Raw genomic sequence first — 22,225 nt, 5'->3', positions numbered from 1 at the left:
TGTTGTCAGTAGTTCATAGAACAAAAGAACAATGTTCATTTTACTCAAATATAGGCCTGTAAAGAGTCAAATCAGAGAATTGATCATTTTGTAGTGGTCTCTTCATTTTTTCCAGAGCTGCACTTTTATCCATACCTTAAGCTGAGGTATGCATACAGTGCCTTGTAAGAGAGATAAAGAGAGCACTGTGCTTTTGGATTTTTACTTGCAAAAAAAAAAAAAAGTTGAAAACCATGCACCTTTCCTTTTGATTTTGTTTTTTACTTCAACAATATGCACTGTTTTATGTGAGACTATATTAATCCCAGCCAAAAATAAAAGGAGACATCTAAACTTGTGTCAGAAAGGCAATAAAATATTAAAAGCTCTAAGGTGTGTGAATATTTATGTAAGCCACAGCACTTAAAGCCCCCCATCCACATGGATAACACATTTCACTTCCCTTGTTCTGCTACAAGAGAAAACAAAACAGCATGGCGGTCCTTTTGGTGGCCTCCTTCAGGTCTCCATCCCCTCTACAGTCACCATGCCAACCCATACAAGGAGGCGGCTTTGCTGTGCCCCCCCTCCCTCCTCAAAGAAACTTGATGAGGTCCTGGGATAATTAGAAGCTTATTATGGAGCTCCGTGAATAGGCCAGTGGGCTCCAGGAGCCACATAGGACCGCACAATGAAAAACACCAAATTGAAGCTGAGATCAAAGGGAAACGCTCGGCCGCAAGATAAAGAGATGAGAGAGACCTGAAAGGAAATATTGCTCTACATTCACACCTACAAATATAGCTCATAATCCCTGTTTTTAAGCCTCTGTGTGAGGGCGTTGCAGTGTGTGTTAGGATCTTTGTGTCACAAATCAGAGTATTTTATTTCTCTCCCCCCCCACCATCTCCCCAGGGGACTTGGGTGCTGCAAAAATGTATGAAACATTGTTGGTTCTCCCACTCAGAGGCACACAAAGACATACATGCATGCTACTCCCCCATTATACAACTACATTTGAGATCAAACATGAGCCCTATGCAGAGCTACAGAGTTCCCATTGCAATTTAGCATATGGCTATGAACAAACTATCACTACTGGCATTAGCAGACCTAAACACAGACTCTAGTGCTGTAGACACCATCGTTCCATCAGGTAGGCTCAAATAGATTCACCTGGTTCAAATCATATCTCACTGATGGAAAATTACTTATAAATGTAGGAAATTGTTTACCAGTTATAGCTGGGACTATGGTGTACCTCAAGGTTTACTTTTAAGCTCTCTACACCAATGACACACATGTTCACGTTCACCAACTGCGTCCTTACGTACACCTTCATAGCACCAGGTAGGACCGCTTCGAGCTGTGAGAATGTTATTAATTCTAGAATGACTTTACAAATGAGGTGAGATGGATCCATCCTTCCACGTTGTTTACACCAAATTATGACTCTACTGTCTGAATGTCTGGGCTGAAATCAAGACCAATCAGACCAGTCAAACTTTGGTGAATCTATGCAAATCATGGTGTCATTTTTATGTTCATGTTTGGTTTACTACTGCCGTACCCGATCTGCTGCAGGGTTATCTGGGTTGTATGTTCCCAGATGGTGTGCTCCATGCCATAACCAACAAATGTTGCCTGTGTATATGACCTTGAACCAGTCTTCTCATTCTCATCTGACCTCGGAAATCAACAAGAGCGATACCAACCACGCCACTCGTCTCTCACCGAGTAGTTTCTCTTTTTCAGACTCAATAGATCTCCACTTTTAGAAATACTCAGAACCGCCCATCTGGTACCAACAACCACACGCTTTCAGTTGCCACAACTCCTGTTCTTCCCCGTTTTGATGGGGAAGAAGGTAAAGTCATGGTTTAAGTTAAAACCTACCAGTGTGTTGTGTTGCAACATCTAACTGGGGTTGCTAGGAGCAGTGATGGTTACTCAGTGTGGCTGATGCTGGGAGGAAGGATATCTGATGACGCTCCTTTGTGCATTTAGGATGCAGCAGCTTATCACTAATGGAGCTTTCCAGTGCTTTATCAGGCAGCCAGTTTTCCATGAGAGATGATGGTTTTGCTGGAGTTTTCCTGCACTGGGTCAAAGAATCATCATCCCAGGACAGAGCTGGTCGTCTTGATGAGCTTAACCAATGGTTTCCTCTCAGCCGAAGCCAAACTGCAGAGTCATCCTAGGAATTCAAATTGTATCCATTTAACTGTTCATTTAAGCATCAAATAGTCTGTTTGATCTTTTCATAGTTGTCTGTTTTTAGTCTCTTTGAAGTAATTTGTGCTAAATCTGTTTATATTAAACGTATTCTACGAATAAACTTGATTTTTACAGCTACCTGTCAGTAAACACCTCTACTTACATCTAAACATTGTCTAATTCAAAAGTCTCTTTTCTTCTTCTGTTTTTTTTAATTTTTTATTTGCTTGACAATTTGATCTGTGTAAAGCTTTCTGTGAGTTAGGCTGGCACCTGAAAGCTGAGTATTTTCAGCCTCTGATTAACATTTGGCAGACTGTTTGTCTCTGATGAAAATTCTCTTTTCATGACACAAAAATGCAATTCATAGTTAAGCCCTAAATGCTCAGTTTATACCCAACCTTTTTTATATATACATATATATAATGCTGTCACTTTGTAGTTGAACTTAGCATTGAGGTTACAGGTTCCCTTCTGATGACTCATCCGTGAAAAGCCTCTTTGTGCATCGGTGCTGTGCAGGGAACAGTTCACCTCCAGGAGCTGTAACTACAGCAGTTACTATGGGAAGAGCATCCATTGTTTTATCACCTTATCAATTTTCAGAGGCAGCAGAGATTACAGGACGGAGCCATTGTGATATGCCCTTAAAGTGTGCTTTATCATAACAAGTCAGCTTTATTTTTAGATCTCAGTCAGCAGCATAGGAAAGTCCAGAGTTGCTTAGTGTTTCTCTTTGGTTTCCAAAGTCTTCACCACAGTGGTCTAAAAATACAGCTGATGTTTGCATTTCCCATTTGTCTGAGCCATAACTGTGACGCTGCTGACCACACTGGCTGTTCGACGACATTAAACTCAGTCTTTAAAGTTGATTTAATTGGAAGCGAATGCGTCCCTAATTGTCTGCCCTCCGGGAAGCTAAATCAACCCGCCGCATCACACGTTCATCGTGCTACGGAAAGCATTCTTGATCACAGCTGTCAACGCAACCTTTAACACCAACTCTCAGGTTTGACATTAATGGACTGCATGGGGAAAAGTAGCTGGATTTTTATGCACAGCAACAGTAAGATGAGATTCTTGCAATTCTCCTTGGTTGTAATGTTTTATTTTATTTTTTTATAAAGCACAGACTCTGACAAAGAGAGATCAATTTTCCATATATATAAAAAAAAGAAAGCTCGCTTGAACCACTTTGGTAGGATGAAGTCAGTATTCTGCAGCTGTTTTGAGTCCAGTCAGATCAACTGTGAAACATCTACGCCCCCCAGTGGTCGCATCAGGAAACTGCAAGCACTACTGAGGCACACTCCTATCAATTGCTAGCTCAAGAGTTTGTATTGTTTACTTATTCAGTTTCTTTATCCATCTGAGAAAGACTGAGTGGTCATAAAATAATACAATACCAGGAACCTAACATTTAGTGTTAATTGTTCAATGTTAAATACCTACTTGTATTTAAGCTCTTGCACATCAACTACTGTAAGATTATTTAGCTGCAGTCAAGGAAGCCTCTGTGAACTGAATTTTTCAGCCGTTCTTAAAATTTTGGGATTTTTATTTTCAAATTCAAAATCTTCCTGTCATTATAACTCATATTTTTCACCCTTTAAATTAAAACGTATAATGAACACAATGGTTTTAATTTTTCCAGAAAGCTTTCATGTCCAATATGCAAGGTTTTATTTTTATAAAAACAATGCTATCTAAATACTATATTATGAAAGCATGAGAAAACATTTGCCTCAATTTTGTGGTTTTAAGGAACCTTTAAAGAAACATTCCCAGAATGTTTTGAATATCTACATTTTTTTTTTACCTGTACCCTCATGTGTCTTTTTCTCCCACCACTTACCTTGGGATTATCTAATGGTTCACTTGGTCTTTCAAAAACATAATAAAAACAATACTTTGTTCCACTGAGACTCTTTCTCCAACAAGTCTCGTTTATTCCCTAAATCATCTGTATGTATGGTTGTTTTTGTTTACATATATCATAAAAAAAATCTGTTTTCTACACCCTGAAGGATTGTTTTTTCCATGCAAATTTAGATATTAAGCTTCAATTATCTTTTGTCAAGTGCCCCAACCTTCTGATATCCACCCATTCGACACAAATTAAATACATCACTTCCTATTAATTTAGGTCTTCCTGAAATTCTCAGTGTTTGTAGTAAGGGGCTGCAAGCTGAACAACTTCAGTGTGGTTGCAGTAATATCAGACTCCTGCTGCAATAATCCCCCGGAGAAATAAAGGCTGAAAAGACAAAACCTGCAAGTTAATCAATGCAGAAAATACTCAAATAGATCCTTTCCTGAAACTGACTATGCAAATTTTGAACTTTCCTCCACTTCCCTCTCTAGAACAACGAAATAAAGACGTATAAAGCCCAATAGTCTGGTGGCATTTCCCCAACTCTCTGTGCAAAAATAATAGAATACTAGTAGAAGAATCCCAATCGTGCAATTCTGCAGAAAAAAAATGGTTTCGCACAGCAGTTTGAAACCTGTCAAACATGTTGATTAAAAATGTTTAATTTAACAGAAATGATCAGACAAAGGCACAGAATGCATAAACATACAACTGATTGACCACATAGTGCACCGGAGGAAAATACAGAATGTAAACGAGATCATGGAAAAACTTCCTCAAATATGTCAAAAGAAAAAAACAAGAAGAAGAAGAACAAATTTAATCTACAAAAACAAAAAGGTGCAATAAACAGTGACAAAAACTGTGCTGCTACGGATTTAGAAACATCATCAGTGGTCCTTATACATTTATGTGCTGTCCTTCTTAGACAATGCTCATTAGATAAAACATAAAATATTACATTAGTGATTCCAAAAACATTGGCTTGTAGTTAATCACAAAACACAGTGATGTTTTCCTCAGAAACTCAAGGCAGTTTATTAAAAAGAACTGCCCTTAGTTGTAAGAAAAAAAAGCCCTATCTCACAGTATAATCCACCTGCTCCACATCACATTATTAGAAAACAGAGTACTGAAACTGGGTAAGCGCTTAAGACTTTTATAACATAGAAAAACCAAGCAACAAAATGTGGGTTTGTGCCTTTTTGTGCATTTGTGTGTGTGTGGCTGCACTGGAGTACTGCTGTGTTGTTGTTACCAGGCGACCAGCAAGATAATGCAGCTCCATTGATTTTTGGCCTTTAAGAGAGGAGACAGCTGGTTTTATCAGAGTCCAGCAGTGGGTTAGATGTTTATGGATCTCTCATGTCAGCACTGATGACAACTTCTTTACACGTTTCTTCAGCAACAAACCCCTGTCACTGCTGTAAATCAGTAATGTAAAACGCTCACTCCTTTAAGAATTATTTTTTTAAAAAAGGAAAAAAAACAGTGCTCCAAGAAATCAAATATATTGCACATTAAACAACAACAGTTAAATGAGACAGATGAACACAACGCAAACGGTAACAGAGACTAAGAATGATGAACAGACGCATTAGCTTTAGTCTGTAGTTTCTCCCTTAAGTGGAATAGTTCGATATTTGGCAACGCAGCAGTCTGGTAGTGTAGCTCAGACTGCAAACGCAACAAAATCTGCAAACCAAACTTCAAAATAGAGAGCCTGTGTTTCTACTTTGCATATTTTGGAGAACATGTCTTTCAAATGAGGTTGGCTTAGTAATTTGATGGCGTTTTGTTGGCAGAACTTAGCCAAGTAGCTATTAGCACGAGCTAACAAACAAGTAAGTGCATTTTAAACAATAGGTTTTGATGTTGGCTTGCTGAATTTGAACAGCCACTCATTTGAGGATCTCAATGTGTTTGTTTAGCTTAGTTGAGCATTGTGTTTCAAATTTGATACTAAGCTACGTTTAGGTTACTGGCAAGAAGGAAGCAGGTAGGTGTATTTGTGAAAGTTTCCAATTTCGTTTTTAGATAAAAATAAACTATAAATTATCTCTTCCTCCCCTGAACAGCTTATTTAAAAATGTTCAAAGACAGAAGTCTAATTGCTTAGCTAACAAATATTTAAAATAGGTGAAAACGTCTAGTTCAGAAATTCTCAAATAGTTCTAAAATAGTGCTAAAATGCAGACTTTTTCCATATTTTTACAACATCTGCTATGTAACAGTCAAATTAGAAGCTTAGCTTAGCAATTTGCTGCTTATTCATTGCTAAACTTAGCTAACTGCTGACCTGCATAGAGAATTACAGGTAAGTAGAGGTAAGTGAATATTAGAAATGCCTGGAAACCAAACCCATCCGAATTTAGTAGTTGTTCCAGTTTGTATATTTTAGGGATCTTTTTTTTTGTTTGCTTGTCTTAATTGACATGATCAAAATAGCAAATCATGACTGATGTGATGCAAAATTAGTCTTACTTGCTGCTAGCAGTGTGTTAGCAGTTGAGAGAAAGCAAAAAGGTGTATTTTTAAAGTATTTTCTGAACAAACCTCTAGAAATAGAGGGCTTTCGCTTCTAGTTTGCAATTTTGGGGTAGAATCTAGTTTGTGAGTCTGAGAAGGATCCTTGTTGGTGTCTTAATGCGAAGCTAAGAACTTGCCAAAAACAAAGGAAGAGTATTTTTGCCCAACCACTCTTTTAGGCCAAAAAGTGACTATTAGTATTAGTAATGTCTTGTTCCTGAGTGTGTGATAATCCGACTGCAACAAAATGGGATGGAATGGGCTGCATTTTTCTTCAGTAAACAAACTTTCTCACCTTGTTTAATTCTGGCTTTGACCTAAACTATTTTGTGAAAATTTCAATGAGAAAGTAGCAAAATTGACTAAAACATTAAAATAGTATTTTTTTTATACTTTAGCAGAGTTAAACACATTAAAATTCCATTCAAACAAATAACAAAAGAAATTCAATTTAAGTCGGTCTTTAAAAACGCAAACCTCTAAAAATGACGGCGATTGCGTCCTTTGAAGATTGTACAACCAATCTTCTTAGACGCCTATTGCAACTAAAGGTGATTAAGTTAATCAGAGTTTCAGAGCGATCTTCTCGTTGTTAATCGGGCACCAGCAGTCTGTCTATGGCGTACTGTAAACGATCCCAGTTCTTCCAGAACACGGTCAGAAAGCACACGCCCAGCAGAGTCGCGGCCATGTGATACCGGCTCTTCATCAGCGGCGCGGCGAACTTGGCAGCGGTGGAGACGCACACCAGGATGACGGTGATGATGGCCAGCATGATGTTGATGCTCTTCCCCAGTAAGACCCGAGCGTCCGGGCTCTCGAGCTGCACCGTTTGCTGCTGGTGCTGCTGCTGGAGCTCCAGCTTGGAGACGCGAGTCTGACACGACTCCAGGGCCTCCTGAGACACGCAGGGAGAGACGCCGTCAGTCAGAAGGCTTCTCAGTTTGGGTGACGTTCTAATCATCAAATGACTTTATAAAAAAAATAAAATAAATAAATAAATAAAAAACTATGACGTTGGAAGAATATCTGGCCACAAATGTTTGAAATGTAGCATCTCAGTCAAGCTCAGCTAGCAGAAAATAACTGAATGCAACACAGGGCTGTTGTATCTATTAGAGGATTTCTTCAGATTGTACAGCAGCAGAACATAAGTTTTTGATCTGACTCCCAACAATGTGTTCAAAAAACCTTAAAAGGATGATTGAATAAGCATGAAAATAATTAAAACAAACTGAATGTTATAAACAGACACTTATAACTATTGTAAATAAGGAACTACGAAAGCTTTGAAACAAACAAATGTGAGAAAGTAGTGATAGAAGTCGTGGATCTTTTAAGGCCTAAATGGGTTAATATGGATCTTACCAAATTGATTTGGGTATAAAGTTAGGATTCAAGAAACCCTAAATGTTTTTAAAACACTGGCTGAGAGAGTGATAAAAAAATGTTGAATATCAGGAAATACAGAAGTTGTCAAAAAATATAAAGTTTAGGGTTAGGGTTATCACTTGAGCTCACTAAATACTTTTTCCAAGTACCTCCATACTGACAAGATAATTAAAATTGCAAAAGGATTTGGACTTTTTCCACTTCCAGGGTTTGTCTCAGAAAAAGGGGGGGGGGGATTATTTTCTTTGAAAGTTTGACGTAAGTTTTTCAATCTAACTTTTAACTTGGAAAAAAAAGATGAACATAAAGTCACTCTTCTTGAGATTTCGCATCAACCTTAAAAACTAACATGGCCGCCATGTCTTTTTTGTTGTTTTGATTCCCGATTCCCAAAGGCTAAGATGGATTTAATTTTACATCTAGATCCAAATTATAACTTCAGATTTGACTTCACGTCTTAAGAACCATCTAAGAGATATCACACTGAACAAATAAGAAAGTTCTGAAAAATCAGAAAAAGACTGCAATAAGTAGGAGTATACTTTTTGCAGATTCCTGCTTAGATTTAAGCATCATCAAAATGTATTTGACCCGTACAAACCTGTATGTCCCGGGCTCTTTCCTGGGCCTGGTAGGTCACCCGCTCCTCGACACTGGCCAGCTCCTGCTTCAGATTTGCCATCTCGTTTTGATGAAGTTCTGTCAGGTCGTTCAGCTGGTCCTCCAGATGCTCATACCTGCCAATCAGAACGCAGAAATGCGGATTGAAGAAACTATTTTGGCTACATCAAAAAACATGCTTGGGAGGAGTTTACGATTCCTCATCTTAAAACCCTTCAAGTGCTCAAGTTCTCAGTTTTGAATGAATTTATATCATGTACTTCTACAGTGATTGGCCCTTAAATATAGAGCACACAAATGACACGCATAAAGACAGAATGAATACTGTATGAATCCGAAATGATGGGATATGGATTGAAGTCTCTAATTTCATCATCTTCAAACCTGGAAGAAACTTTAAATTAAATCAGATTTTATATTCATACAAAATTCTCCACTCTATAAAGAAACTGTGTCTGTGCTTTTTCACATTTACCCCCAAAAAACTTGGGTTTCTATATGTAAAAAAAACAACAACTCTGCAACAAATCAGGTCTGTTGCTGAACTCTTGTGATCAGGAAGCGGTAAACAACTCACCTGTACCTCTCCTCTTGTAGTGTTTGGCTCAGAATACTGTACTCCCTCTTGAACTGCTCTTTAATCTCGTCCATGTCTTCCTCCAGCTGGCTCTGGACCTCTCTTATCTCTCTCACCTCCTCGTAGACAAGCTCCAACTTGCCGTGGCCGTCTCCCCCGGGCTGCTGCCCCTGCCCCACCACGGCTCCGCCCGCACCGGGGTTCCCGTTGCTGTCTGCCGAAATTGAGGAGCATTCGTCGTCGCTGGGATACTTGGCCTTGCTAACCAAAGACGTGCTGCTGCTCAGCCCCTTTCCGTCGGACGACGCGTCCAGGTTGCTTTTGAGCTGAGCGATGTTGTCGGCACTGCCAAACTTGTTCCGGATGAGGTTGGCAAACTCCCTGGGTTTGCTGAAGAAGAAAGGAGGGGAGAGAGAAACGCCGGGCCCGATGGTTTTGATCTTGTCCATGGTCGGGTGGCGCCCGCTGCTGGTCATGTCCCTCAGCTGTCGAGGCGACTCCCTGGGTATGGTGCTGCGTTTGGCCGAGGGCGGCCGGGGTGGCGGGCTTTGGAGAACCTCGCTGTCCTTCATCTTCCGATGGTACTGCTCCAGCTTCTTCTGCATCTGCGCGATGTTCTGTGACGACTTGATGTTCTTCTTCTCAAACACCTGCTTGATGCGCCCCAGCTGCTGTTTGTCCACGCTGTTCACCAGCTTCAGATACTCCACCACGTTCTCGTCTCTGGCGGCCTTCTCGATCTTCAGCTGCTCCGTGACTTTCAGGATCTTCTGCTGGAGGTTGTCCAGGCAGGAGCGACTCCGGTGGACCTCCGAGACGACAGCCTGGCGGGGGCTCCCGTCGTTGAGGTCCAGGTCCAGGTTGTTGTCCGAAGAACCCCGACGCATCGACAGAGGCAGGCCAAGTAATCCGGCCTCCGTATTCCGGTCCTGCGGTGCAAACAAAAAGGAGAAGCTCTATTAAGGACCAATGCGCTTACAGAGAAGATGTTCTGCAACCGAAATGTGTCTCATCAGCAAAAGTGTCCATCCAGGAGGAAATGAAAGAACAACCTCATGCGCTGACAGCCCACAGGGTATGGCTATTACTTCATAAATGATGCAATCTTTGGCAGGTTTTGCAACCACACATGGAAAGTCCTGTAAAATCCTCCTGTTTCCAACTTGAGTAGAAAAAATAATCTTAATTATACTCTCAGGTTGCACTGATTGCAGTTTTCTGACTGATGATCGATTTTTAAAAAGCCTGACCCAACAATACCAAATTTGTTTTCTCGAAAAGTCTCTATGTATTGCAACACAGTCGCCGAGTTGGCAAAAGTGTACCGACTGGTGCTAATTGTACACGGGCAGATGTGACTTGGAGGACGGGTCAGTCAGTCAGTCCTCTTTCAGTGGCTGATTTTCAGACCTTTGCGGAGGTAGATAAGATCGGTTTCTCATGCAAGTATTGGCCAATTGCTTTCTACGATTTCCCAAATTATTGGCCGGCCGATTTATTGGTACAACCGATCTTAGGCATAGTTAAATTAAACTTACGGTGCATTCACACCAGCCGCTTTAATCGAACTCCAGCTCGATCGTGGCTTCTGATCTTTCACCAAGGAGAAATCCTACATCTTCTAAAATTTGATGCTACTCCATTTTTGTTTACAATTTGCGACCTCCAAATACCAGCAAAAACCTCCAAAGAAGACACGAGGACATGTCTTCTTTGAAGGTTTTTGTGTCACCACAGGCAAGGGGGTGAACAGGTTTTACAAAAGGTTTAGATAGTTTGACACAATGCAGTGTGAAAGTGAACCAAACCAACTGAAAATACAACAAATGTTGCACTTTTGATCCCCAGTCGAACCCAGTCCACCAGACTCTCAGGTGTGGAAAGATCCTTAGTTACATTAAAACACTTTTAAAAGTAAAAAACCAAATCTCTATTCTGCTAATTGTACATGAATCCTAATGTACCCAACTGTTAATGTTAAACTTTAATTTGTGAGTAGGTGCCACTGGTTCCAAATGAGTAAGTTTTAATTTTACCGATACTTCTCTATGTTCTCCAACGGCCTTCAATGCTCGAGTGTGAACCTCCAAATAACATTTGCACGCTGTTGCACTGCTGACACTGTGAGACCATCTGGGTGTGTCTGTAATGCTCTTATTTGGCACATCTGCTCCTTTTTACGAGCCGGTGTGTGTAATCCCATTTGTTTATGCTGTAAAACGCAGACGACATTATTCAGATTGCCTCTATGAAATGTGTTTCAAAGAAGCATGGGCATGTAATGTAGGTCAGACGTAACGCAACACAAAAGCCACGGGGCTCAGAAAATCCCTGTCCCAGACGCAGCCTTCCCTCCTTTTACAGTTAATTAGCGTTTCTCCCCACAAGGACTGCAAACTGCACTCACTTTGTCACTGAGTCAAAAGTTCAGTGACCAGAAGAGAACCAAGGCTTCTTGGCTGCTCATTTTGAGGAAGTAAAAGAGCGACGCTAAGAGGCATGCGAGCAAGTTTAATAATGACAGGAAACCAAAAGACGCTTGAAGAAGAGGAAACTGGAGAGAAGAAGTAAAGTTTGACTTTTATTGGGTTTCTGAAATGTGCTTTTGCTTTTCGTAAAGGAGAGGTGGGGAAATCAACTTCCAGTGCAGTGAAACGGCAACAGCGGCTTGGTGTGGCATCTAAAGATCTGAACGCAGGCTCAACGCTGGTGTTATGACAGGAAGTGCAAGCTGTTAAAAACTAAAACAGCAAAGTGTTGTACAACGAGCACCGTGGGTGGTACGAAGCTGCGCTAATCCCCGGCAAATATAACGCCGTTATTCAAGCAAATAAACAGAGCTCAGCTGAATTAAGAGGCGTTAGGCCCACAATCCTGCTTAGCATTGCAACATCGCCATGGACTGGTCACATACTGCGAGCTTCACATTTGAGCAACTGATCGGCACATTCTGACGTTAACGAACACATGACAGTCATGAGGAAATGAGCGGAGGCTTAACCCCGAAGTGGATGAATTATAACTAGATGTGTGTTGACACAAACCGAACAAATCCTCAGACTGAAACAGAAAGCTGCTTCTTTACACATCTAGACTGAAGTTTGATCCAGTTATCCATGCAGATTCCAATTACTTGCCAAATTATACTATGAATATCTGCATTTTACACAGACAAAAGCTTTTTTTGACATAAAATTGCAAATTCCAGTCCAGTGCTGTCCCTCAGGATCTCATGAAACGTTTTGAAGAACTTTAGCAAAACGTTTTCCATAGTCTCTAATAGATATGAACGCAAATAGATTTTTCAGGTGATGTACTTCTGAAATGGCAGCACACAAGTTGCCATCATTCCTGGATTTGATAAAAGCTTATAAATTATTAGTTTTTTATAAACCTGCCCCTGTTCCAATACGTAATATGTTTGGTAATTTGGGAGCCATTTAAGATTTCTCAACTATTATCATAAAGGTAAACTCAAGGACAAATATTTCAAGTTTTTTAATGTTAGTGTCATGCAGGCATGGGTCAGTTACTGGTATCAAGATAAAAAAAAACAAAAAAAAACTTGTAGCTTTTCTGGTTTAAAATAGACGCAACCAGATTATGTTTCTCTTAACGTTATCATGCTGTTATCATGCAGACTGCGCTGTAACTTCTTTATGTGTGGCAGCTGAACAGAGTGGCCAATGTTCATAACTTCAAGCCTGCTGGTGGGCGTGGGGGGCATTTCAGCGTCTGTCCTCATCCCACCCTCCCATCTGCCCTCCTTGGACACAGAACTCTTTTTGTGCAGAGGGAAAAAAAGCCACTCTGTCATGTCCCACCTCAGCTCCGTCTCTGACCGAGCTCGATACATATGGATTGACGTGCGTACAGTCCGAGGAGCCCTGTGTCCGATCACAATCCAGCTCTGTCCAGCGTGCGGCCTGCAGAGATTACCTAAACCACACACACATACCAAACGCTGCCCTATCGTCAAACCTGTTTGCCATATGAACAAAAGCTTATCTTTATTCTTTAAAAGGAAGTGTGAACGAGGCTGGTATGTTGGTCTCTTGTGCTGCCAAGTGTTTTTGGTTTACAAATGATGAGCACAACAAACTGCCTGTGCTACCCAGCACAAGAGGAAACAAACTGTTCCTGAAGCACTGAATTTAAACTTTACCCTCAGGCAACCTCTATATCTGGTGCTTACTTTGTAAAAAAAAAAAAAAAAGAACAGTGGTCCGCACATCTTCTACGCGAAGGTTCGATCACGTATTTAAGACACGGAGAGCGGTGTGTCGTGTTTGCGTCGATCAGTATATTTACACTGCGGCCAGAGCACAAGCTCTGAGTTTGTGCTGCACAGCTGAGGGCAAGGGCCGCATACTCAGAGAGACAAAAAAAAAACCAAGGCTGACTTTGGCAAGAAGAGGCCTCATCAACGTAACAGGATTATCACACACAACCCACAGCTTCATTCATGAACCACGACTCACTAGCGAGTATGACATTAGCCGGCTTCCCGGTGAGAGGTTTGATGAAACCGTATTTCAACTGAATGAACCCCTTTCTATTGCCGCTGCTGGATACTAAAGAGTGAAAGTCACTCTGATGAGAATTTGCTCCCTGGATGACTGGCTTGGCTTTAAATGAAGTAGCCTCCCGCTGATGGAAACATCCACATAAATCTGATGCTGCGCTGCCCTACTTTTCACACTTTCTTTACAGGGTAAGAGGCAGCAGGGTGAAAAATGGTCTGTCCAGAAGGGCTGGGGCCACTGATGAAGGAATGAGGAGGAGAACGTCCTCACCAACTCAAATTTATGACTTTTTTTAAGACGGTCGTGAGTGGAATTTAAGGCCTGCGTCAAGGCAGAAATGTGCAAAAGAAAATCACAAATAAGTCACATTTGTATCAGAACAGAAGTAAACCAATGGCTACAATGAATATCGTCAAGCCAACTGGCAATAAATTTGCACTTATCCATGATGGACGTAAAAAAAAAAGAAGCTAGTTAGCTAGCAAGGCTATATTAGCAGCTAGTTAGCGGTAGTCGCAACTGATTCTAGTCATAGAATGCAATGAAGTTTTTCGCACATGACTCAAAGTTTAGCTTAACAGAAAAACTACATAGACTATACAAGATTAAATAGTTCTAATAAGACAACATTTAAGACCTGTCGCTAATGTACTTAAAGCTAACTTATTTTTAAAATTAATTTAAGACCTTTTAAGGTCTTAATTTCAGATGCATAAGTTTAAGACTTTAAGGACACCTTGGTCTGGCTGCTACTCGAACAGACCTTAACACTTTGAATTTCCTTGTTGCTGAAAATGTGCTGTATAAATAAAATTACCTTACCTTAACTTAAAGGTCACTGACTAACACCAGGTGTTAGTATAATGAGGCAGAAATCATTTGGTGTTTTTGAACAATGCAAAGCGTTTGTGCATGTGCCTGAGTTTAAGAAGCCACAGGTTTCAAAAACAATCAAAACTTCCCTCATTCCATTCATGCGGTTTAAACTTCTAGTAATAAAATATGGTAAATGGTTTACTGTGATCATTTGGAGAGTGAATCAATGCCCCTCCTCCACCTGTTGCTATGGGCAGTCAGTAACTCAAATTTATAACATCAATAATTTGGCGCACATTTAAAAAAAATGTTTAACAAAACTAGTCAGGTATTTTTCTGTGATACCTTGGCTACCAGAGATCCACCAATCATTTCTTCCAACGACTCTTTTTAAGTTGTTGGAAGAAATGATTGTTACCGGAGCTACAGTGTGTTAAAATGCACAGCGGGAAAAACGGCATATTACTTGACATAAACATATCTGAAACAAGAGTTTAAACAAGCTCATGTTCATCATCATATTGAGAAAATAAACAGCGCCTGCTATGAACCAGCTAAATGATGACCAGCAGAAAAGCACAATGTTCTGTGCAATTAGTATATTTATCTCAGAACTATGAATAACTGGCTTTAGAGGAAACGTCAAACGTCAAGGCTTTAACAATAATAATCAACGTAAAGGCAATCTCTGAAATATTTTCCTGAGCAGAAGCCAATAGAAAATGTTATGACGTCATTAGAACCTCTTGCTAGCTAATTGTAACATCTCTTCCTCTTGATTTGTAACAACAAATGTCAGGGTTTTTAAGTGGGAGGAGGGAGTTCCCTCAGGCTGAAACATGAATTGTGATTTCTTTGACATCTACACCCCAGATGTTCACCCACGGCCTGATTCCCAAGTCAAAGGAGATGAAAAGCAGATTCGCAGGAGTGGGAAAAACTGAAGCAAGGCAGATAAGCGAGACAAGCTAAGCAGCTCATATCTCAACAATCGCCATCATATGTACAGACACACTTCACTCGACTCTCCTTGTGACCTCTGAGTGGCTCTTCCATACCGCAGTCTGGTAAGACCCCCACCCCCTTGTCACTCACAATGCCCTACATATATCAAACCAAATGTCAAGAAGCACTTAAACCCTCTGTGCACACAATAAAGATCCATCTGACTGAGCCTCAATCTTAACACAAGACATACATCCAAATCTGAGCAAAGTCAGAGTCGATAAAAATCCTGCAGATGCTGCTTATCTTGCACTGCAGTATGTCCTCCTCCTCCTCCTCCTCCTGGATCAATGATGTAGTTGGTGGTTCAATTTTTCTTGCAAAAGCAGCTGCAGCATTATAAAATACGACCAGAGCGTATTGGTCTAGCTCTGAACCAGAGCAGGGCTGAGAGCTTACAAATTATTTAAAACAGACTGGAATGCAGAGGGTGTTTCACTGAAAAACTGGTAGGATAAATATTGGTCCAGGTTAGCAGAGCGCATAGAAACCTCCTTGCTAACGCCGCTTTCCCTCCCCTCCATTCAGAACATTAAAAGAACCAGACATTTTTGTATGCAAACAGGCTGCGCACGCTGTTCCCTCGATGAGGAAGTCATGCTTCTGTCTGCACACAGTCGCAGCTGTATTCTCTGGAAACCACCAGGTCGGGTCTCCGGAACAGGTGTCGGCGGTGGCCCGAAGCCGTCTGATCTGCTTAACAAGACCCTTATGTGTGGCACATGAAGGGGGCACCTATTAGGCCCGGCCTCTGGCAGAGGGCAGTCCACATGAGCATGAAAGGGGAATGGAGCTGGCACGCTCACGGAGACGGAACAAACCCGTCCCTTCAGCGGAGAACAGAACCGCAGAGAGGAAGAAGCCTCCGCAGCTTATTGGTATTCCCTCCAGCTGATCCTCATGGATACAGACTCACACAGAGAGATGGAGCGAGGACCAAAGACAGAGAGAAAGAGACAGAGGGAGAGAGAGCAACATGGGGCACATCTTTCATTTTAGTCCAAAAGCTGACCCCAACATCTCCTCCTCCCAACTGCGACCCACAGCTGCCTGTGTAGTCCAAACTTTGAATTCCTTCATCAGCATGAAACCAAACAACGACCCTCATTCAAAGCAGAATAAATAAATAAGCAACAAGGTTTCCTGAATGAAAAATCCCAATGAGATCAGGGGAATTAATCGCTTTAAGGCACATCCACTATTATCTCATACAGACGAGCCGGTTCAGGACTAAATCAATAACCCATTAACACTACCAGTGTCTGCTTGCCATGTATCGAGTGGGATCTAATTACAGTAAATATGCTGGTGTTAGTCAGTGTAATGATTCAAAAATGGGATGAATAATGGAGCCGGTGATACATCAAGGCTGGTGAGGGCTTAAAGCGCCTAATTAACCATGAAAAATCTAACGGGCCCGCCTGTCCTGAGAAAGGTTTGGAGCATTGTTTCAGAGACGTTAACGTGTGTCCTCTACCTGATGGAGAAGAGGTGTTCATACGAAGTTAGGAACCACATCATGACTCATGGCGTGACCGCTGACCTACTAAATCTGCTGAAAAACAGGTTTTGGAGGAACAAACCTAGAGTGTCATCAGCAGCAAGCAGAATGTGAGAAAAAAGATAACTAAGTAGTTAGGTAAGCAAATGTTTTGCTCTATTGTTTTTAAATTGTTGATATTTCCACAATGCCATCTGGTCGTTTAAAAAGACAGTTAAGATTTTTATTTCTGTGTGTGTGTGTGTGTGTGTGTGTGTGTGTGTGTGTGTGTGTGTGTTTCTGATACAAAGTAATGAGTAATTTATTATCTTATCTTTTCATCATGTGGAGCACAGTAAACTGCCTTGTGGCTGAAATGTGCTACACAAAAGAAACGGGTCTTTCTGCACAGAATTTACTGGAACATGTCATGACCCAATTTATCAACCAGTCACATCAAAACAGAGAGAATGCAAGCTAATGCTAGGTTAGCCTCTCGGAAAAGTTAGCTCTGCGGTCATTTTGAGTTGGACTGCTGTGGTTCTTTCTCAGGAAAGGCAAAAGAAAAGCCTAAAGTGTCTGGAGCCGTCTCCAGCAGTACGGAACAAAGTAATGTAGCAAGACACCCCTCCCCGACCTGTTTCTGACCAGACAGTCAGGTGGCAGAATATAAGCTACCACATTTTCCCCTAAATTGCAACAAAAAACACAAATCTGCCTGTTTGTAAAAACAATTTCAGACATTAAAAAAACAAAACAAAAACAAAACAAAAAAAAAACAGAGCACCACCAAGTTTCAAAACTATCCGCATCTCTATCCGCAGCCAACATAAGCTTTGAGTTGCTCAAGTTGTTATAAAGAGCAGTATTCCTAAAATATAGAGTAATAATAATAATATACTTTGCATTACCACTAAATTCTTCAGCAGTCTGATCTATATTTTGTTTTCAGTAACTGAATCAAAATCAAACAAATAAGTGCCATACAAAGCGTTCTATGCCTGTATTAATTAATAATTGTTGGTTAATGCCCTATAATTGCTGGTATTCTGATGTTACAAAGGGTGGGGCCTCTTGGACCTAGTTCCAGCCACACCAACAACTCAATCTGGATTCATAATAAATGAAGACGCAGAGAGAGTTTTCTACAGCAAGTAAGATATTTACTGCTTATACATGTTAGACAGAAGCCCTGTTCAGAAATCCAGAGCTACCATTTTAAGTGTGAAGGTCTCAAACTTAAAATGAAACCACTTCATGATTTAATCAGAATTTTTCCTTGTTTTGTAACGAGGTTCCTTATTAATATTTCTCAACCAAGCTGTCAGGTGTGGCTCCTGACGGTGACTCAGATCAGGTGCAAGGGTTGGTTCAGCTGCAGGTGGAGACTTCCTTGGAATTCAAAAGTCCCATATGCTCTCCTCTCTGTGTCCCGGCCACCTGGAAAACCTGCTTCACGTCATGCTTTAACTGATCACACCGAAATATGAGGAAACTTATCAAACATCGCTAGCAGGAAATGTTTCAGAGAAGCAAGCCCTGTTTCTGTGGGACTTTCTGTATTCAAATGTGAGGCATCTTGAAAAAAAATTATTCAGCTATTAATTGTGCAGATTATTGCTTTTTATTTTTCTTTTTAAAGAAAAGTGAAGTGGGGAAGAAAAGGCAGACAAACTGGAAACTTATAAATATATACTGGAAGTGTGTCTATTTAAAAGAAGATTTCTCAGTTTGTGGGTAATTGGAGGGTTTAAAATATCAAAACACCAACTTATACCACATATATTCACAAATTTGCCATTACAGCAGTAATGGCACTTTGTAGTACTACCACGTCTATAAGACGATTATATAATAAATAAAAGTTGTTGGTTTTTCTGAGAAAAAAGGAAATATATGTTTAAGGAACTGCTCAAATCACATCTTTGATGTCTCCTTATTGTTTCATATCCGACTTATTAGGCTGAGGAAAGCGAGTGCATTATTATACCAAACGTTTCACACCAGCCAGACATCGATTCGCACCCAGCTTGGGGATTTATAGCACCTACTTTGACAACCTCTGATTTGAAATAATTTCCTTTATTCTATTCATGTCCACCGTAATGAGATTTGGTCAAATATGGTTCCAATAAACATTTTCTACAAGCAGAAGGTTGTATATCGAATGAAATAATAATATATGATGAAATTGACAAACGGTTATGCGACTGGTTCAAAAACGTTTCTACGTTATTGGAAAATAATTCTGTTATTGGGTTCTTTACATTAAAAAAAATGATAAAAATATTACAATGTGGTGTACTAAATTGGCGAGGCGGCCTAGAGAATTCCTTTCTTTTTATCAACATGTCTGGACACTTCGAGATTTGTGGGGAAGGAGATAAGAGGCTAATTAAAAAACAACCTGGGTCAGAAACTGACTCACCGAGTGACCACAAAAAACCAGAAACCTTCATAATCCAGTGCAACACTTTGTAAATTACATTACTCAACTCTTTTAGTTTCTGTTCAGACGATTCATTTAGTGATGCTGATGACTCAGGTTTATTGTGTTAGCACAGATTGACCCACGGTTGAGTTGAATTGCATTTGGTGAAACTAAAATGAGCCTGGACACAAACAGCAGCTACATTTGATGCTCATCATTTATTAAAAAGTGAAACATTTTTTGGGGGGAAAATTACCAGATGTAAATGCAATATGGGACTGGTGTGAAAGGGAGACATAGGGATAGTTTTTTTTTAATGTTTGAAATAAATAATAAAAACGCATAAGGCAAATAATGAACTTCATTAATCATTTGGACAGCCTCTTGTCATGGCCATATTTCCCCCCCTCCTCCTCCTCTAAGCATTTTGCTCGCAGACACCCACAGGCTTCATGTTCTACCACATCTTCTGCATCCATTATATCCGCCCAAATGCATAACCGGGTTACTTAAAGCTCTTTGTTTGGAGAAACTGTGGAGCTTTAAAGCGCCGCAGCTGTTATAGCCCCACATGACGGAGAGCCGAACGGACAACAATGCAGCGCTGGTACCGCGTGGGAAGAAGCTCGGTTCCGACACACCGCAACCAGCTGAAAGAAAGCCGGGGCAGAGAAACTCGCCCTGATATTACTCACCATCCGGCTGCTGAGGTATTTCTCCTCCTCAGACAAACTTCGCACGGACACGCTTACTCCGCTTACCCCGGGCATAATAACCTCCCATCTGGAGCCCGAGAGGCGCTTGCTGGGGGCTTTAGTTCGGTACTGGGACCAGTTTCCAGCTCACACAGTCTGAGGTCCGAAGGCTCATGTTCAGCCCGTTTAGCGCCGCTTTTTTTTGTTTTTTTTTGCTCTCGGTGTGTCCCACGGTCCGCACACGGTGACTGTACTCTTGAATACAACAACTGTGTGTGAAGGTAACTCCGCCTGTTCTTCTCTGCAGAGAGGAGGGAGGGGAAGAGGAGGGCTTAACCCTTTCAGCGCGCCTGCCTGTCAGGGGTAGATTAAAAAAAACCAGTCGAGCAAAAAAAAGAAAAAAAAAAAAAAGCACAGCGCCTTGCGAAAGTATTTACACTCCTCCTCCCCTTAACTTGGCCACATTTGGTAACATCACTCAGCATATTTCATCGGGGTTTAATGTGATAGAGCGAAGCAGTCCATAATTGTGAAGATTAAGTTGTCAACATTTCGTACAGACTTCACAGCAGATCATATGTTACATCTTTAACCTAACAATTTCTGAACATAAGATTCCCCTGTGTGTATGTAGGGCAGCCTGTTCTCCCCTTGCAGAAAAGGTGGTAACCTGTCAGTATTTCAACAATTACAGACCAATCTCTAAATGTTGCGTACTTTCCCAAAGTTCTGGCGAAACTGATCAGGGAACAGCTGAAAATGTTTTTAGATTTACTCTCACAGCACTTAAAGTGGTGAAGGACGTCGTAAGATTCCCTAGATGGCCGAAAAATATTGTGCAGCTTTTTGTTGTTGTTTTGTTCTTTTGACTCACCCAAAGGCATTGATACTGCTGATCATACCATCTCACTAAATCGACTACAAATTTGGGTTATCTGTTCAGGTTGTAGACTATTATCTACTATCTGGTAGTACATTGTGTCCAGGCTTTCTGGTATCTTTTCTTCCTCCCTTCTGCTTTAAATGGAGTTCCTCAGGGTTCCTTATTAGGACCATTGTACACAATTCATGTGAACAATCTGTGCGATAACTTGCCTGACTCTAAGTCCTACCAGGTGACATGGTTATTTATTGCCCGTCTTCTTCGGGTTTTCAATCATTGAAACTTTTGCAACCTGCATTTGACTCTGCACAGCTATGTCTCACTAAGCCTAAGCAAATTTTTAAAGCAGAGAAATATCCAAATGTGATAGTTAAACCTCACCGTAAACCAGGGAGAGCCAGTTGCGCTCCACGTATCCTGTATTTAATGAAAAAGTGGCAAGAAGATAGACATCGTTGAAACGTTTACACTAAACTAATACTAAAATATAGTTGTACACTAGAACTATTTATTACTTTTTGTTTTTGAACAAAAAAGTGTAAACACGTTTGTTTTGGAACAAGAAGGAATACTAGCTGGGTGAGTATTTTCCATTCTGGTGCATGGTACTCAGTCATGTGTGATGGCTGTCATTCAGACTTTCTCTGCCATGACATGTTTTTTGAAGATATGCCCTTATCAATAATGCTGGTAGTCAGGCAGAAGCTGGTTTCCCAGGGCTCCTTATCGGGGAAAATAAGAAGTACGAGAGCAGCAGCATCGAAGAGTAAGCACCAAGTTAAACCTGCTGCTAAAGTTCACCAACTGATCTAATCGTGGGATATAATTTTAATATAAAGATTCAAAAACATCTAAAGTTATTCACTTGGTAGCAGAAAATAAAACCATGAGGTTGTTCCCTCCTCGTTCATCAAATGATAATTAGAGACAGTTGAATTATTTCTTTGTACGTAGTCTCTGGCATGACGGGGATGTCCAAATACAAAGCATGATGACCGAGTTGAAATAGCCACAGCATCTCATTTGAATCAGCGAATGTTCGAAATGAGGAACAATAAACGCTGAAAAAGATGCTTAACATGTCAGCTGATGTATATGCATGGCAGTAAGTGTGCTTCACACGCCTAATCATAAAGAGAACGGAGTTTAACACAAAAAAGTCTTTGGTCTTGGCTTTTCCTACTGGTTTTTAAACCATTAG

The 22,225-nt window shown here is 40.7% G+C and overlaps 1 protein-coding gene across 2 annotated transcripts; it reads right to left on the bottom strand.

Moving 5' to 3' along the window:
* Positions 1 to 4,715: 4,715 nt before the first annotated feature.
* LOC103466336 (transmembrane and coiled-coil domain protein 3-like) lies at positions 4,716 to 20,457 on the bottom strand. 2 transcript variants are annotated; one of them, XM_008411840.3, is made up of 4 exons: positions 20,142 to 20,457; positions 9,189 to 10,117; positions 8,592 to 8,727; positions 4,716 to 7,496 (listed from the first exon to the last, which is right to left on the bottom strand). In XM_008411840.3, the coding sequence occupies exons 1-4, from the start codon at positions 20,214 to 20,216 to the stop codon at positions 7,191 to 7,193; spliced, it is 1,446 nt and encodes a 481-aa protein (XP_008410062.1). In that variant the 5' UTR covers positions 20,217 to 20,457; the 3' UTR covers positions 4,716 to 7,190. The 2 variants fall into 2 exon arrangements, with proteins under 2 accessions (XP_008410062.1, XP_008410063.1); XM_008411841.3 differs by lacking the exon at positions 20,142 to 20,457 and adding an exon at positions 14,537 to 14,644.
* Between the last annotated feature and the right edge of the window lie 1,768 nt (positions 20,458 to 22,225).

This window comes from Poecilia reticulata, chromosome 6 (genome assembly GCF_904066995.2).
Source record: "Poecilia reticulata chromosome 6, P_reticulata-male-v2, whole genome shotgun sequence".
NCBI classification, from domain to species: Eukaryota; Metazoa; Chordata; class Actinopteri; order Cyprinodontiformes; family Poeciliidae; genus Poecilia; species Poecilia reticulata.
This window is presented reverse-complemented; position numbering and strand designations above follow the sequence as displayed.

Coding starts and splice junctions, on each gene's coding strand:
- LOC103466336 (XM_008411840.3), bottom strand. CDS start 20,216: ATGCCCGGGGTAAGCGGAGTAAGCGTGTCCGTGCGAAGTTTGTCTGAG. Junction 10,118..20,141: donor AATACCTCAGCAGCCGGATG/GTGAGTAATATC, acceptor TTTGCACCGCAG/GACCGGAATACGGAGGCCGG. Junction 8,728..9,188: donor CTACAAGAGGAGAGGTACAG/GTGAGTTGTTTA, acceptor TCTGATTGGCAG/GTATGAGCATCTGGAGGACC.